The sequence below is a fragment of the Oenanthe melanoleuca genome, chromosome 4 (genome assembly GCF_029582105.1).
Source record: "Oenanthe melanoleuca isolate GR-GAL-2019-014 chromosome 4, OMel1.0, whole genome shotgun sequence".
In the NCBI taxonomy this organism is placed as follows: domain Eukaryota; kingdom Metazoa; phylum Chordata; class Aves; order Passeriformes; family Muscicapidae; genus Oenanthe; species Oenanthe melanoleuca.
In genome coordinates this window covers 11,913,281-11,930,731 of record NC_079337.1, presented here as the reverse complement: position 1 = coordinate 11,930,731, position 17,451 = coordinate 11,913,281, and the positions used below count along the sequence as shown (strand labels likewise).

The window sequence follows — 17,451 nt, the reverse complement described above, 5'->3', positions numbered from 1 at the left end:
AGAAAGGCTTAATAAAGTCACTGACTGTAAGTCAAACATTTTTGAGACTATGCAGCAAATTTTAATTCTTAGGTTATTTATATTAGTTTAGGCAAAATATATTATGAAAAGCCTGTGGTTAAAAAAGTTATCCTGTGATTTATTATGAAAGCAGAGAACTCTCCAGCAGCTCCTGGAGCATGCTTTCACCGTCCTCCACTCCTAATCCTCATTACAAAGTTCTTATTCTGCCTCAGAAAGCAGATGGCAAGAGATAATGTCAGTAACAATTAAGAGGCTTCACTGCCCTTAAGGACTCTCCTGCTATACATTTGTAATATTTTTTTTTTCAGAGATTTTTTGGAAACAAGATACTTTGCACTATTTTTATTCTAGCATGTGGTTGGGAACATCCCCAGAACAATTACACAGGTTTTGTTTTGGTGTGTGGAATTGTTTTTATTTTTTTTCTTTAAACAATGGGGAATGTTGGGGGTTTTATTAATTAAAAATAAACATCATAAATGAAGCTTCCAGCATTATTTTTATTCTACACATTGCAAAACTAAACCCACTTGAGTTTCCTAATATTTTAAATCAACTTCCTCTAAACTACTTGTATGCTGCTGAACCTTTCATGTTTTTATGAGCCCAGTTCAACTCTCACTAACAACTAACTTGGGTCAGGTCCAACATGTAACTATAGTTTAGAAAATCCTTTCCATTTGGATAAGGACAAACACAAGTGACCTCACAAGAGTATATATTATGTCACTTTATCAATGCAGAATTTTGTCTGCTTACAACCTATCTGAATGCCACTATACTTTAGCTATTATTAATATCTTTCATGTTGCTTTACAAGCAGTTGCCTTTTTTAACAATACTAGTCTACCTAAATAAAATCCAAATAGGAAATAAGATTTCAGAAAGAAAAAAAGAAAGTTAAGACTTCATGTAATTTTTGTACTGGAGATTTATTTTGAAACTTTAGTGTTAAAGAAAATTTCTCTCAAAGAGAAATAAGCCAGGCTGCCTTGGCTTTAGAGCCTTATGAGTTACATAAACATTATCTTTCTATAGATACATCCTCCACTATCCTCCTACAAAGCAGCTACATTAATGGAAGATACACCTGCTCTCTACTGCTTAGTAAAGTTCTCCCTTCCAAAATTCTATTCCTCAGATTTGCTACAGGCATTGGCAAATGAGGGATCCCTAACATTTTTCAGCCAAACTGATCCTAGATAGGCAGCCAAAACATTAAGTATTTAAACTAACCTGGAAAGGATCAGTGAGCACAAGCATGAGAAACACTAGCTCTGATGTTTTTCACTAATGGTCCTTCATGCTTCAAAAGTGAAGTACTGGTTTAAATTGCAGACTATAGAGTATTTGTGGCTATTTGAGAATGAAATAAGGAAACTAAAAGTGGCCCTTTATTGGATTTGGTTCTGTAGTTGACTCTATACCTCACAAATGTTACTAATACAGATCAACAGATCAGCAAGTATTTACTTAAAGGGCGACTTTGTAGCTAGCACAAACAGCCTTTTAACTGATAACGATTGAGAAAAAAAATTACAACCCAAGAGATCTGGGACTGCTCGATTTCCTTCACAAAGAGAAACTGGAAAAAGAACTCTCAGTTTTATCATTTAAGAGTGGATCAACCATCTGACCAAAGAAACCAACTGCCCATTACATTTATGATTCCTGTGAGCATGACCTGGATTGTCAAAAACCCGCTTTTTTTTTTTTTTTTTTTTGCTAAGTACATTCTCTTTTCTTGACTGATGGGCTATAGCTTGGCCTCTCCTTAAACCAAAAGGGCTACACCTGAACTTCCAATTAAAGGGTAACAACTGGCAGATGTGAGGGACCATCTAGCAGGAGGTTGATGCTGAGCAGATGGGCTGGGGTGCAGTAACCTTTTTCATCAGTTTCCACCCACTGCTTTTGCAAAGGCGCATAATCACCAGGAGCCTGACACTGCCCTTCCTCGGCAGCAGCACGATACTCCCTGCAGAGCACAGAGCTGCTATCATCCACCTGGGAGCAGGAACAGGGCTAACTAGAGCCTGGCTAGCTCCTCAAGCCCACACTGCTTGCTGCTGCTTAATGAGATAACTTCAACAGAGCAAACAGTTTGAGCTTTCCACTCCAGAATGTCTGTGCTTCCACTGCAGCACAGCTGACTATGCCATTTTCTGGGCAAGTGGCAGCAGTGGCAGGAAAATTTGTAAATCACATCACTAGCATAGTAACTTTTGTTAGAAATAAGGCTTTTTAATGTAATTTCAGTTTAAAGCACAGCTTCACAAACATCTGTTCCTGAACAAAGACACAGTTGGGGAAATTTGATGAGGGATAGGAAGAGGTGGGGAGCTCTCCTTAGCTACAGCCCCCAAGATTTGGAACCATGTCTTCAGATTTTTGTTTCTATAAAGCTTAAATATCTGTTCTAATGACTAAAACATTATTAATTTAATAAGGTTAAGAAAAACATACTTCTATTTATCAGAGCAAGAAGAGGTGAGTACCATTTCTGTCATATATTTCTCTGAATTTGTCTTAATTGCTGAATGTTAAGATCTTGTATTTCATGTAATAAGTGCCTTTTTACTTGTATAGATGTCCCTTTCTGATTTCTGAGTGTTGTTCTTAAATTCCCGAGATTAATTATACACTTTTGGAAAAGTAGTACCCCATAGCAAGGCTAAATGTATCACTTCAAGAATAACTTTTATGTCCTCATGTTATGAAATAAAGAATGTTATTTCCTGATGCATCTTCTCACTACTGTACATTATACTGTAATGTTTTCTTATGCTTTTCTGATCTCCTCTCTTCTAGGAATAAGAAACTCTTTCCTCACACAGAAGTTCTTCCTACATCCATATCACTGCCATAAGCTTTCTCTGTACCCCAGATGGTTTTAGCAACGTTACTGTTCCTCATCCCAGGAGTGGAGTCTTGCCAGGGAAAAGCACTGAAAGCAAAGCCTCAGCTGACTTTTCTTTGTATCCTTCCGTGTAGGGCACAGATGGTCAGGTTTCCTCAACCCCTCCCCTTCTTCAGCTGCAAACCACAGCTCCATGTATGCAATTATTACCAAAATCTCACTTCCTTTCCCCACACTTAGGATGGAAACCTCTCTGTGCTAACTCTACTACCAATACTTTATTTTGATCTACCCACCAAATTCAAGCTTAGCAGCATGTTTTCCCACATGATCCATAAACAGACACCAAAACAAATCAAACAACACCCTATCCTACCAGGACTCCCACCAGTACATACATTGTATTCAAGTCCTGATCTCCTTACAGGAGGAACAACTTGGGAATTTCTTTGCAAGGCAACTTCCAATCACAGACTGTACATTTCAGTAAATGGAGTAAGAAACTGCCATCTCTTACAAATTTCCCCCCCCCTTACTACTACTAAGCTTGTGAAGCAATTTTTACATGTTCATCAAAATTCTTGATACATTTTCAGAGGTATCAGTCCAGGCACAGCATTTGCAGAACAGACAAAGAAGACAGACAGATTTAGTGAACACCTGTTAAATGGGGCAGTGGCTCCAGCACAATTGTTTACCACTTCATTTCACACAGTAATAACTTTAATGTCCTCCACGGACTGGCTTTCAAACACCAGTTCTACAACATCACACAACAAAAGAGATGAAAGCAAATTTAAATGTCTAGATTGCTTCCAACCATATTTTCTTTTTTTTTTTTTTTAATAAAAGCAAATATACCTACTTTTTTTTTTACTGTATCTACTCAAACTGTGTTATTATTCAACATTTTATAACCTTTCTCAACTGCATAACAGTCTCCTCCATGTTTAAATATTTATCTTAGCTATGGTAAATTCTCTTACTTCATTAGAAAATCTGCATACCCCAACACTCTCTAAAGTCCATATTTTTAGTTTAGCCTTTGTTTCCTTTTGACTCTTATAAATATATCTAGGCTTTTCTTACTGTTTAAACTCCTTGTTTAATTTTTCTCTCATTTAAAGTATTGTACCTTTTAGTTTTACTCCTGCTCACCTTATTTAGTTTCAGACTTCACTAAAACAGACGTATTACACGTCTGTAAATATAAATTACAGACATTTATAAATAAATGTGTGGTGTCTTAACAATCAGAAATTAATTAAAATTATTTTTAGAATGTGATAGGCTATGGGGTTTTTAAAGATGAGACAACTAGGCTAGCCTTATTAAAGGCCTTAAATTTTTAAAATCATTAAGTGTGGCTAAATTTGAAATCAGCTTAACTATTTTTTCCACAATAGAAAAGACTGTCTATGATTCCATTAAGTTTTCTTCATTCAGGAAGACTGGAATCTATCCCACTTCCAGAAATTACTGAAATGCAAGCATGTGTGTACTTTTAAAAATAATTTTACACTGTTTACATTCTTGAAGTCCAGAGTTTGGTTGTAATTTCTATAAAGTAACGTGCATGCAATTTAAAGAGATGGTAGGAATTGCAAAAATTATGTAAAGAAGGCAATGTTAAGGAAAAAACAGATTTTACAAACTCTGCTTCTCTTCCTCTTTACAAAACTGGATTGGATAGAAAATCCAAAAGACCAATGCTTTTGACTAGCAAATGATGATCCACTACCTAAGGTTGCTGTTTTCATTGAAAAGGCAAAAAAAACAGTTTCTTTCCATCATCACATATATTTTACTATGTATTAACTTTGTCCTACAGATGCACCTCTCCAGTGTATTCCATCATATATATTATGCAAATCCCACCTCTGCTTTACTATGAAACCCAAACTGAATTCTTACCTTCTGTTCAAAAACACGGTTTGAGTTCATTTTTAATTACTTCCCTCATGTTCTTGAATATATTTGACTGTCTCTGTATAGTAGTCTTCTTTACAATTAAATCAATAAAAATTCATACATTAAATTAATAAAGCCACTATTCCAACAGAACTGGATTTAAACAAACATGACTTTCTGGCCATATTTCTTAGATGGCACTTCAATAAAAATAAGTCATTCTTATACACAGGGAATCAATTGTACACACAGAAAAATTAGTCTACATTTTTTATTCACAGATTTTCAGAATCTTTTCTAATAGGCCATCTATCACACTTCCTTAGAAATAATTCCTGCTTACTTTTCAAAAACGTCTAGTATTGAATGATTTTTTTCATTTTCCATTTAGAATACTCAAGGTTTTCATCTGCACCAATTTCTCCTATGTATGGTTATGCTGGTGTTGCTCAGGTTATTCTATACTCATCTTCATATCAGATCTGAATAAAGTGCTTTAGAGTGGGTAAAAAAAAGTCTCAATCCCCTTCATTTCTATGCTAATAACCAGATCTGTCCATTATATAATTAAATCAAAAGACTGCTTACAATTACCCAGGTTTTTTTTATTCTAACCTGCACGCAAATGTTTCTGTGTCAAAGACAAAGGTTCTAACTTCTAGGAAGTAATTATAAAACCGCAAAAAATCCTCTACAAACAGAGATGATGAAATTTTTATGTGTGTGCTGAGCTGGCAGGAGATGACCTTGAGTGGTGCAGGAATACAGATTTACCAATGTACCACTTAGCTCAAATGCACAAGCTCACAGCTTTAAGCCAGTGCTGGTATTCCCCATGGAAAAATTGAAAGGGAAAAGCAACCAGTAGAACTGCACATTGCAGTCATGGAAGTGCTTCTCCAGGAAAAAGGAATCCTGCTGCTTCATTCACACACCAGCCTGCACTCCCTTCAACTGTTTTAGGAACCACCTGTACCCCTCTGCCTGCTAAGTGCACACACATTAGAATCCCTGTGCTCAAGGTGCTTCCCAGAGCTGCCTTGGTTCCACAGATGAGGGAGAGGAAAAAAAGCATTAAACAATATCTACCTTTTATACTGATGAAATCCAATATGCCAGCAGACTGGACCTTCCACACCCAATACTTTAGTATTTGCTAAAGAATACTATTCCTGACTGGAATTAGACTGCTACATTTCTGAGATTTCTATGGATGGAAAGGTTTATTTTGCCTGATACAAGGACCCTTACTTCCTGCACAAAACTTTTTTCATAGTTACATCTTGAAAAAACATAAAATGCACCTATTTTAATTGCATTATGCACATTCAAAGCATAGAAATAGAAGTATTTGCCAGGAAAAGCAAAGTTACACACTACTTTTATAGATACATTTCTATGATAATTTATGGAAGTGATTTTTTCTAAAAATTATAGTACTTGTAGAATTAACAGACATCCTCCATTCAGAGAATATTGTATAGATCTTGTTTTGTAAATAGATTATAAGCTTCAAAGAAAAGCCACAAGAAATCACTTGTGAAATAGGAATAGAAATAGAAGTAACAGTTCAGAGTTTGAAAGAACTGATATCAAAATTCTCAAATTCTGTGAACATCCCACATCAGCTCAGATTGCTGGAAGCATCTTCATTGCTCAGTGCACACATCTGCATTCCAGCTTTTTAAGCATTCCAGTTTTTTAAGACTACATCCAATTCTATGAATTGATACTCAGAATGTCAAATTAGGCCCTGCACACTGATGTTGCTGGTTAAGCTTGGTTTACACTTTACACTTCCTTGCTTTCTAATGTTTTTAACATATTGAATGAGTCAGCTGTTATCAAGAATACACAATTAATGATCTAGCAATCTATTAGTAGTCATCTCCACTTCTAAGCCTAAATTCACATAGATTGTATCACATTATGATTTGCTGTAACACATTTTCAAAGACACTGCTGTGTTACCAGGAAAAACACCACAGAGAGATCTTTCCAAGCTAACAGAAAAAAAAATACAGTCCATTCCAAGTTACAGGCTTTAATTCAGTATCTATATTTGACTAACGGCAACAGTTTTAAGAAACTGAAAGTAGCATTATGTTTTCAAAACCAAGTTTGTCTTTTCATCCAGCTCACAAAACCTGCAGTTCTGAGCATTGTGTGTCAGCTGGCAGGTGATGTTGCTTTTCCAGTGTTGCCTGGTGTTAGGTGGAGCTGCTGGTGCTAAAACATAATGCCCCTTATTGACTGATAATGATCCTCTAATTCTCACTATAGATTTCTTCTTACTTTAGATGGTTCTTGACATTGACTCATTGTGATCCACTACAATTTGTATTAGGGCACATGGCTGCCCTACCCTTCCTCTCCATTGTGCTTTTCTGCCAGGGTTACTTTTGTGTTTATCATCTTTATGTATTTAAGGATTTCATTTGTTTCAGAAAGCATCCCAGACTCCAAGCACTACATTTTCAATTATTTGAAAACTGGATTTCAAAACTTTCAGTCCAGCACAGTAATCTCATCACTTTTCTAATTTGTCTTGCATTTTCCCCAGCATTGAATGAAATTAATAAACCTCTAATCATGAAAGGAGTAACACTGCAATAAAACACTAAAATACTTGAATTGAGATATACTGTGGAAAGCTGTCTTGACAGACCTCAATGACTTCATTATCACTGAAACAATCTAATTCTTAAAAAGCTGAGGCTCATCAAAGCTGTGTGAAATTTAGTTATTATCTGCTGATTAATAGTTTTAAACTAATTCTTCCCAATTCAGACATCTAACTTACAATCACAGGCCAAAATAGATTACTTCACCATTCAGAACAGAACTTCCTTATTGGGTTTTTTAGTTATTCTTAACAATACATGGGGAAGGCATGGGGTTTTTCCCCGGGTTGCACCTGGTCTTTGTAAATGTCTACTTTTCCATGCATGCAAAGGGCATTTAAAATTTCTATCAGCTTGAACATAGTAAATATCCCTAGGTCCAACACATGAAATTTCTAAAACAGAAAACTGTTCTAAAGGAGAGCACCAAACAAAATTAAGACTGTGAAGCCCAGAAAAGATGTCACAAAAATCGAAGTTTTAAAGGTTATGTCTGTTTCAATGTCTGACTATTGCTGCTGAAGGTTTTGTTTAGGACTTCCATATTCAAACCACACCTGAGCATCTATCTCTGTATATTCTCCCAAGTTTACTTCCCATTCCTATTTCCTATAGGTCTCTCAGAAGCATGGGAGAACCAAAAGTAGCTCGGTATTTTTTTATTAGGTATCAGATGAAGTTTGCATCCTCCTCTTTGCTTACATACTAAAGGCCTAAAGGTACCACAATTTGGAAATAGTAAAGTAAGGATGCAACATCATGTTGCATTTGAGATTTTTTTTGTTTTGTTTTACTGGGGGGAGGAACTATAATTTTATCTTGTTTAAAACTGTGGGTTTTTTACTCTTATTAAGCTAATACTATCATTCTTATTATACACGTATTCATCAAATGATGGATTTAGCCAGTAATACAATTATTGTTAACTGTGTAAACTGAAAAATATTTTCAAATGTCTTAGAAGTTATTTCATGGCACTAAATATAGTATGCCTGAGCTTTAGAGGTGTATAATAGGGTTTCAGAATAGTAAAAATACAGTCACTTTTATATCAAAATCTGGACTGTCTCTACCCCCCCACATCCACTTCTGCTATTATAAAACACTGTACTATCACAGACTAATACCAACTATATGCAGAAGCAACAGATGCACTTTGGAGCTATTTGTGTTCCTTAGAATGATATCCTGATGCTACCATTTAGCTCATGATGACATTCCATCAATCAAAATCTAGTTTTAATTATACATCATTCTGCTTTTTCTCTCAGAGCAAACACAGTGGAAATGCAACCACCTATTTCAATTAAAATGCACACTTTATGGAATTAAAAATAGGTTGGAAATCACTTTTAAATCAGCTATCAGCCTGTCAATTAATGCTCTGAACCCCTGCTATCGACCCAGTACTGTACAAGCTGTTTTTATGCACTGTCCTACATATCATCTGTTCCCCTTGCTGCTCTGTTCCAGAAAGACAGACAGCTGCAACAGAATATCCCTGCTCAACCTGAGGACCATCTGACTTTAATTGTAGCACACAGCTTGATGTGGGTCTGGTTATGAGAAGCTGAAGTATCACACTGTAATAATCTGGAAAAGCAGAAAGCTGCCAACACGAGGCTGCAAACAGGGGCTTGGGCTGTCTGGCTGCCTGACGGGCTGCAGGAAATATGATTAATGAGCAAGGTATAATGATATCAGGAACCCGATTAGCACCACAAAAAGGTCACAGATCAAAGTAGTATGCATTTCATGAGCTCCAATCGTTGTATAAGATCTGGGGACTTAAAGAGGTAAACTCAAATGCAAAGGGGAAAAAAATATCTGTGTGTCATAGCTTTCAAAATAAGCACTTGGAATACTGTAATCCCTATTTTTCTGAACCAGGAGGCAGCAAGGAAATATTAGCTGAATATATCAGTCCATGCCACATTGTAGCAAGCTTTTCTTGATTATGTTAGTGTGGATCTGAGCTTTAAGCATTTATCCTAAACATACCTATTCTACTTGAAAAAGAAATGATGCTGATGGTTTTCAATACACCAAGTATTACCAAGGAAAAGCAATTATATATTTGCATGTAGTTTTTCTCAGTGTTATTCCATGGCAAAACTGGCAGATCACAGAGAGCATCATCCACACCTGCCAGGCTCACCACCACCAGAATAAGTTTAACTATGTCAGACAGAAGCAGTTAATGTAATTCCCTGGCACAGAGGTTTAAATTTATGCTACCAGACTGACCAGAACTTAGTATCTTAATTACAGAAACAGACCTACAGCTGTAGGTAACCCTTTTGGTAACACTGGACATAATTTGAATGATGTCTGGCACATTTTAATACCAACACTTGATGAATTTCTTACTTTTGTAATCAGCTTAAGCCTTAAAAAAAGAATCAAAATTTTTTCTGTCCAATTAATACTTGAAAACTGTAAAAGTTCACACTGAAAATATTGCACAAGTGAGAGATATCAAAAAGAGCTGCAAGAAAGGCAGACAGGAGCAGCAGATTGGGAAATGAAGGAAGAATGAGGGAATGGTAGGAGCATACCGAGAGGTGAGGGTGAGAAAAACCTGGCCCAAGGCTTGAAATGAAGAAAAAAAAATTAAGAGCTAACATCTTAGACAAGGAGGAAGTGGGAAATTGAGAATAGCTTCACAGTGGGGAAAGCCAGATCTGTAACTAACAGAATAAAAGTATATTTTATGCAAAAGCTAAAGCACCAGAGCTGTGAGAGATCAAGGCCACCATGTGCCTTTGACAAGTGTGCTCAAGAACACAGCTTTGCATTTCCCAGGTTATTCTGAAGCACCAGCACATGTCAAATCCACAGAGGTGTCAGGCTACCTCCCCTACCTATCACTACAGCTGTGAGATCAAAAGCTGAGTTTCAATACAGTTTGCCAAGTGGTCCTGCTAAATGTTATTGTATTTCATATCTCATTTAAATAAAATTTGCACATACATATGGATGAAGGAAAACACTAAACCCACTCAACATTCTTTGTGATTATTATGGTGCATGTATCACTGCTGCAGGCTACGCACAATTCTGAAAACCATGGTACCATGTCACCAGTAAAAATGCAGAGCAAAACATTCTAATTAACTTCTGAACCACAGACTTATTCTGATGTGAATTCTCCAGTGTTATGAAGCCACCAACAACAGAACTTCTTTGCTGGACAATAGAATTCAGAACTCTTACCAGCCTGTTTATACGAACAAATTCTTCTGGGGTTTTGGCCCACGGTGGAAGTTCAACATCAGACACCACTGTTCCATCATCCATCACTCCTAGGTTGTAATTGTTGCTGTTGACAAATATCTCTGGGAGGTAATAAAATTCAGGAATCAATTCCTGTAGATAAATGACAAACAATGCCACATTAAGTTCTGTAAGAGGATGCACTGTGTCACATTTGAAAAAGAAATTATTAGGATGGAATTAAGCTAAAAGAATATACAAAATTCTCCCACAGGCATTCCCCCCCTTCCCTAGAAAGGAGAAATCTCCCTTCTGCACCTTCTAAAATTTAAACCTGTAGATATGATGCCTCCTTAGCATGCTTTAACATGAGAAAGAACTGAGACACAACAGGCCATAATGTCAGAACATTTGTTGCATATTATGCACAGAGAAACTTAGAAAAATAAAGTAACAAACAAAATCACATGGCACAGATAACATTTAGTGGAAAGCTACAGACAATCAATGACAGTAAAAAAGTTGGGGAAAACTGATTCTTCCACATTTTAGTACAACATACATTTTAAAGTGCCCATGCACAAATAGCAGTTGGGTGAAACCAGCACCATAGATATTAATTACAGAAGTGTGAAACTCAGTTATATTCTTATTCTCTCTAATGTAAGGGTCTAAGAACCTAATGTTTAGGCTATTACCTAAGATTGCCAATACCCAGAAATAATTTTTTTGTAAATTCTAAAATACCTGGAGTTATGCCACATGTTCCATAAAAAAACAAACAAACACCCCAAAACCCACAAAGCTGAATTGAGTCAATATTTTTGTCACGTAAAGTTGATTTACTGAATTACGTGTCCAGTCTATAAATTACAGGGAAGAACCACGTAAAATTTCACACACAAGAGAAAAAAAGGCAGGGATTTCACATGGTTATAAGGTCTGCACTAAATTCCTTGTCAGGATTATCACTGCTGTAAATAAGTGATGTTTTTGATGTGCCAAGCCTGTGCTGAACAGGACTGGAATTCAGCATTAACACCTCCCTGGCCGCCCTGCTCTGGCATCTCTACCATGGCTGAGGAGAAACAGCACAAGAACTGGGATTTCTAAGTCTTCTCAGAAAAACAAAGTAATAGTAATGTCTAAACAAAAATGTTATTAAGCAGAAAATATACATTCTAGTGCAAAACTGAACATAACGTGCTAAGAAGGAAAATTATGCTCAAACTCATAAGGATTTTATTCTGGATAAGTGGATTGTTTCCTTGTTTTGCAACCAGACCTGCAACTTCTTAAGTTATCATGCATTTTATGAAATACACAGTAGGTAATACATGAATTTATCTAAATTAATGGGATTCGAATCTTATTTACACACTTCTAGAAAAATAAATGTAATGTCCGGGTATAACACTTAATAGAAAAAAATCCAGAGATGTAACACAGATTTCTGCCCTATATTTTAAAGGTAAGTTGATTGGGGGTTTTTTGTTGTTGTGGAACTTGATGTTGAGACTTAAATACACCCAATAAACCTGGCAATTTGACGGATTTAGAAAATGTGAGCCACTAAATTGGAGAATTTACTTCCTTTGTAAAGAAAGGATCAATACACGTAACTGCTTCAGGAAGTGTATTTCATAGCAAATGAGTGGTGTAAAATTGGTCTTCCACACAGCAAGTGCAAGCTTCAGGCCACTTGAGAAGCAGCGGGGGGAAAAAAAAAAAAAAAAATCAGACTGCTCCAGTGGCTTTAACTACCGTGGGTGGAGGATGCAGCCACTCAGAAGCTCAGCAGATCAGATCTGAAACGCAGCCCTGACATGGGTCAATGGCTCAGTGGTCTCCCAGAGAGCCCCTCAGGGCCAGCTATGGCATGAGCGGCTTTCCAAGCGCTGAGTGCAGCCAGGAGGTCATCAGATTGCGGGCAAGGTCAAGCCGAAGTAGCCAGGGCAAAGACAGGAAAGATCAAGCAGGAATTAAGCTATTATCACCTCCATCCTTGTGTGAAACACTGCTTGCCTTTGAATTGTACATCTCTTTGTTTACACTCCCCCTAATTAACTAGGGTAAAAACGTGCTTCTGCACCAAATGCTCCACAAGTAGTTGATAAAAAAGATTTGAAACTATTTCACCGCAGAAGTGAAAGAATAAGGATGTAGCAAGGATAAACGCCGTAAAAAATAAAGTTTGCAAATAAATAAAGTAACACTGAGGTTGCTACAGTTTTTACCATCATAGAAACCAGCAAAGAAAAAGCAGAGGCACAGGACTATTAATTTGATAGCAGCACGCACCACAAATATGAAACCATACCCTGGTTCTGAACACTTAAAATACTCATTACATATGTTACCAATGCTTTTATTTCTTCTTTAAATATGTATCTGTACAGCTATTCATTAGTTTCTTTCAAGATCAGAAAGCATTTGGCTTTCTAGAACACATTGTTTTCATTAGGTTACACAGAAACAATATGCTGGAAACTTCAAAATTATCAGTAATTTCTACTAGTATGATTATTAGAAACTTTTTCATAAAGCTTTTCATTACTCCAGAAATGAGTTTTCAGAAAGTTTTTCACTGTCACCATTATGATATATTTCTACAAAAGGAGCTTCCTTGCTATGTGATTTTCTTTTCTTGGCCATGTGCTAGCATTTACTCACAGAAAAAGGAAGTGCAAACAGATGCATGTGGACATTGGAAATGATTTGCATTTAGAGCCCATTTTCAATGGCTTTATACAGGTGAAAATCATAACATTAGTTAAAGGAAAACAGCTTTTCCCAAAACCAGCAAAAACATCCAATCACAAAATATTATTTTTTAAAAAGTTAATACACATTCTTCATGTATTTGGCAACTACAGTCCTTAACAGTCTTTCTCAACTCCATTTGTGGGGTCTTCTTTTTTCTTAAAACCTTCAAATCACATGCACAGACTGACACTAAGATAGCAGATGGCAACCCAAGTGTACAACTCCAAAAATAAAAGAACTTCCTGGACACATAAAAATATTATTAAAAAAACCTGCTTGTTTTGAATGGCAGGAGGAAGGAGTTAATGTTTTCACACAAACATCACATGAAGATGCAGGATCACACATGAGAGGCTACAATGAAGGATCCTTTAATATGTCACCTGGAACAGTGACAAGGACTGGACTAACACAGGGAAATACAGCTTTTGCATGGATATTCTGTCAGCTTCCTACAGCTAAGTGGTTTTGAACTAATCCATGCTTCTGATTTGTAAAATCATTAAGCACAGGTTCCACCCTGTAGTTTTGTCTGCACAAGTTTTCCTCTGGCTGTTCTAGAACCAGTGGATGGACCCAATGCCCATTTTGTGAAACTCAGTAAGTTTAGTTCCTTATTTGCTCTTCTATGCACCCTTCCAGGTACTACAGACTTACAAGATCATCACATTCTTCCTCAGGGGTCTCTTTTTGCAAGCTAAAGGATTCTAGTCACTTCAGATTTGTCTCCTCTGGAGGTTTTCCCTTCCAACTAAAAATTTTGGTTGCCTCCATACTTTTCCTAACTCTTCTGAGTGAGCACCTTCTGAAATTTTCCACACTCAACACACATACAGAAATGGTAAAACTGCCCCACATTTCTTTTGCTTGAATTTCACAGAAAAAGCCAAAACATCTCTATGATTTGTTGAAACTCTTGTTTTAGGACTTATGTTTGGAAATTACTTTCTGAAATTTCCCTGCAGGAATTCACCATTTCTACAAGGTAAAGACAAGACATCCTTATTTAGGCAATACTTCAGTCATTCTGCCATGCTTTTCACTACAACTGATGAAGGAGCTCACAGACAATAGCAACATAAATATAACACACAGTGTTTACTTTTTAAAAAGCCAAAACCTGCCATATCAGGATTCTTATTAAAATATTCATTAAATTCTGCATTTAACTAAAGCACAATTTTTCACTAACTAAAATAGCACATGAAAATGATTCCTAAGGAAAATTCACTACAAATATTTTTTTACAAAAATGCACTATCAACAGGATGTCAGGCAACATTGGTAATTTCTTTTCATATAAGCCACCGTGCACAAAAAAATGAATACCAGTTATTTTGTTTCATTAATGCAATTAAATGGTTTTTTTTGTTTGTTTGGAAAATAACTGATGCACTTTAAAGCAGAGTTATGTGATATCCAGAGGTGTCTAGAAACAATGACAGATCCCTAATCCTATTAAAACCTTTATAAGATACCAAATTTTCAAACTAAATTACTTCACAATTATATTAAGCAATATTAAGGCTATATATAACCTGTCAAACAGAATAATAAAAATGCATATTAGAAGTCTAGACTTCTACTCATATTGCCACACTTTATATCTTCTGTTAGGGACTTAAATGGCATTCAAGAAATATATACTAATTTATTAAATGAACTCCATTTTTTCATCAAACCTCAATGAGATTATTTTCAAGACTGTTGGGAAGTATAATTTCTAACTACTCATGAGTTTCCCTTCATTTGCTATATGTGTATTATTTCTCATGAAGAAATTGTCAACTAAGAAATTGTCTCAAGACACTGCCCAAAATTGTGCCAACTTTTAAGAAAAATACTTTGGCATGTTTCCATTAGAATTCTGATGGTAATTAATAAAGGAATTAATTTTGTCAATGTCTAACCACTCTGTTAAAGATCTAAGTGATTATACTTCAAACATTTCATTTAAACTTCTCAGTAATTCACAATTAAGCAAAGAGAATTATAAAAAGTCCAGATATTTATTTAGTAGATTAATGAAACATATGATAGCCACAATTAAGAGCTGATTCATTATTGATCAATAAATAGATTTTATGGAGTCAATACCTCATTGGATTAAAAGCTGCATCTTTAAAGCACTTTAAATCCTGTTACTCTATTTACATATGTATGTATATGTATTACAAATTTTTTTAATTTTTACTTAGAAGCTAAGTTAAAGTATTCAATGGTTGTATATTAACCTGAATTACCTGGTACATAAATATGGTCAATTTGACAGAAAGAGAGGAAAGAGTTGCATGTACAACTACATTCTTTCTCCTTTGGACTTCATCCATAACTTACTCTAAATCTGTTATTTAAACACCTACACAAGGAGTTCAGAGCAGATATTGAAACTATTTGCTTCATTTTCAGAACAAACATGGCTGGCTATAAAAGAAGCAGATCACAGATATTAGATGGAACTTTTTCATCCACACATCCAGATGTCTGTATTTTTAACTACTGCAATTCTCACAGATTACCATGCACAGATCTGACTGAATTTAGAATATATTTCCTTAATTTTTTTAAAACTTGGGGAAATATTTTCCTGTTATGAGTCTTAGCACAATTTTACACAAAACCAAATCTTTCATGAAAGCCAAATATCTGCATCCTAAATATGTTAAACATTTTACTACACCAGACATGGAGTTTATGATTAAAAATCTGAATTTCTAGGTACTTGCTTCTGAATTTTGCTGGTCATTGCTCTTTTTGTGGCTACTATAACATGAAATTTCTCCTATACAAAGCCCATGTTGACAGTTTGAGAGCAACTTTATTCCAGTAACTTTTGAGACTTTAACCATGAAGCTTGATTTAAAGAAGAGCTGTCTAAAATTATGTGATGATAATGAGTTTTACAATAAAGTTAACTTGCTGAAACAGCATTTCTGTACCTAAAATTCAGTTGTTTTACACTATGAGGATCAAAATTTGCCAAACACACCTATATGAGATACAAATTCAGATATTCAGTACTATTTCCCCAGCTGCCACAGCTGTGTGTCATATCACAGGATTTCACAAATTAGCACCCATTTTATGGTGGAACAATCTAGAACAGTGTAATTGGAGTTTACTAATGCTTTCTTTAATATTATGGTCTCCTAGCATCTCTTTTTGAACAAAATTAATCAAATTCACCAAAAGCAACCCAAAGGACAAAAAAAAGAAACAAACACAAAGCAGCAGAGAAAAAGGCATGAAGAACATGTACATAGCTCTGTACTAGTGACTGTAGCTTGGTTAAAAATTGTGAAAAAAAATCAATGACATTAAACAAATCTAATTTTCTTTGCAAAAGGAAGCTGCAGAAGTGGATGGTGAAAGAAAAAGTGGCAAGGTATAGCTTTACTTTTGAGAAAGACCTCTGAGACTGCCTCAGTCTCCCATGACAGTCCTACAAGCAAACTAGAGAATGGAGATGAGATTGGGTTACAATAATGTGGGAGTAGCCAAGCTGGAAATCCATATTCCAAGAGCAGTTATCAATAGTTCACTGTCAGACTGGGAGGACATGGTAATGAAGTCTGCCCTGCTCTTAATACCAGTCAATAATCTCATTAATGGCCTGGCATAGAAGGCACAGAAGTAAAATTCCAGCTGACACTGGGAAGGCTACACAGCTGTTTGTAGGACAGCAAAAGGACTCCAGATGATTTTGGAATCTGTATATATGGTACTAACAAAAAAAAAAAAAAACAAAAAAAAACAAAAAAAAAACAAAAAAAAACAAAAAAAAACAAAAAAAAAAAAAACAAAGAAAACCCTGAAAAGAATCAGTAAACTACAGTAGAAAAAGTGCAAATACCTGCAAAGTGCAATATGGGTTACAATTATGCCACTGTAAATATAATGGGAAATTAATTTATTGCAACAGGTTAGCTGTCAAACCAGAAGGAACAAGTGCTTCTGAACAAGTACTGGCAAATACTGCCAGGCTATGCAGGTTTGCTTTCTCTGTGATATTAAGAAAACTAACAGGATTGTTCTCAACAATAACATAAA

At 35.7% G+C, this 17,451-nt stretch overlaps 1 protein-coding gene across 1 annotated transcript in view; it reads right to left on the bottom strand.

Annotated features, from left to right (window-relative positions):
• Window positions 1-17,451, bottom strand: part of LRBA (LPS responsive beige-like anchor protein) — a 357,700-nt gene that overhangs the window by 79,323 nt on the left and 260,926 nt on the right. The window contains 1 exon segment of the mRNA XM_056489737.1: window positions 10,636-10,788. Coding sequence (XP_056345712.1) covers window positions 10,636-10,788 — 153 coding nt within the window.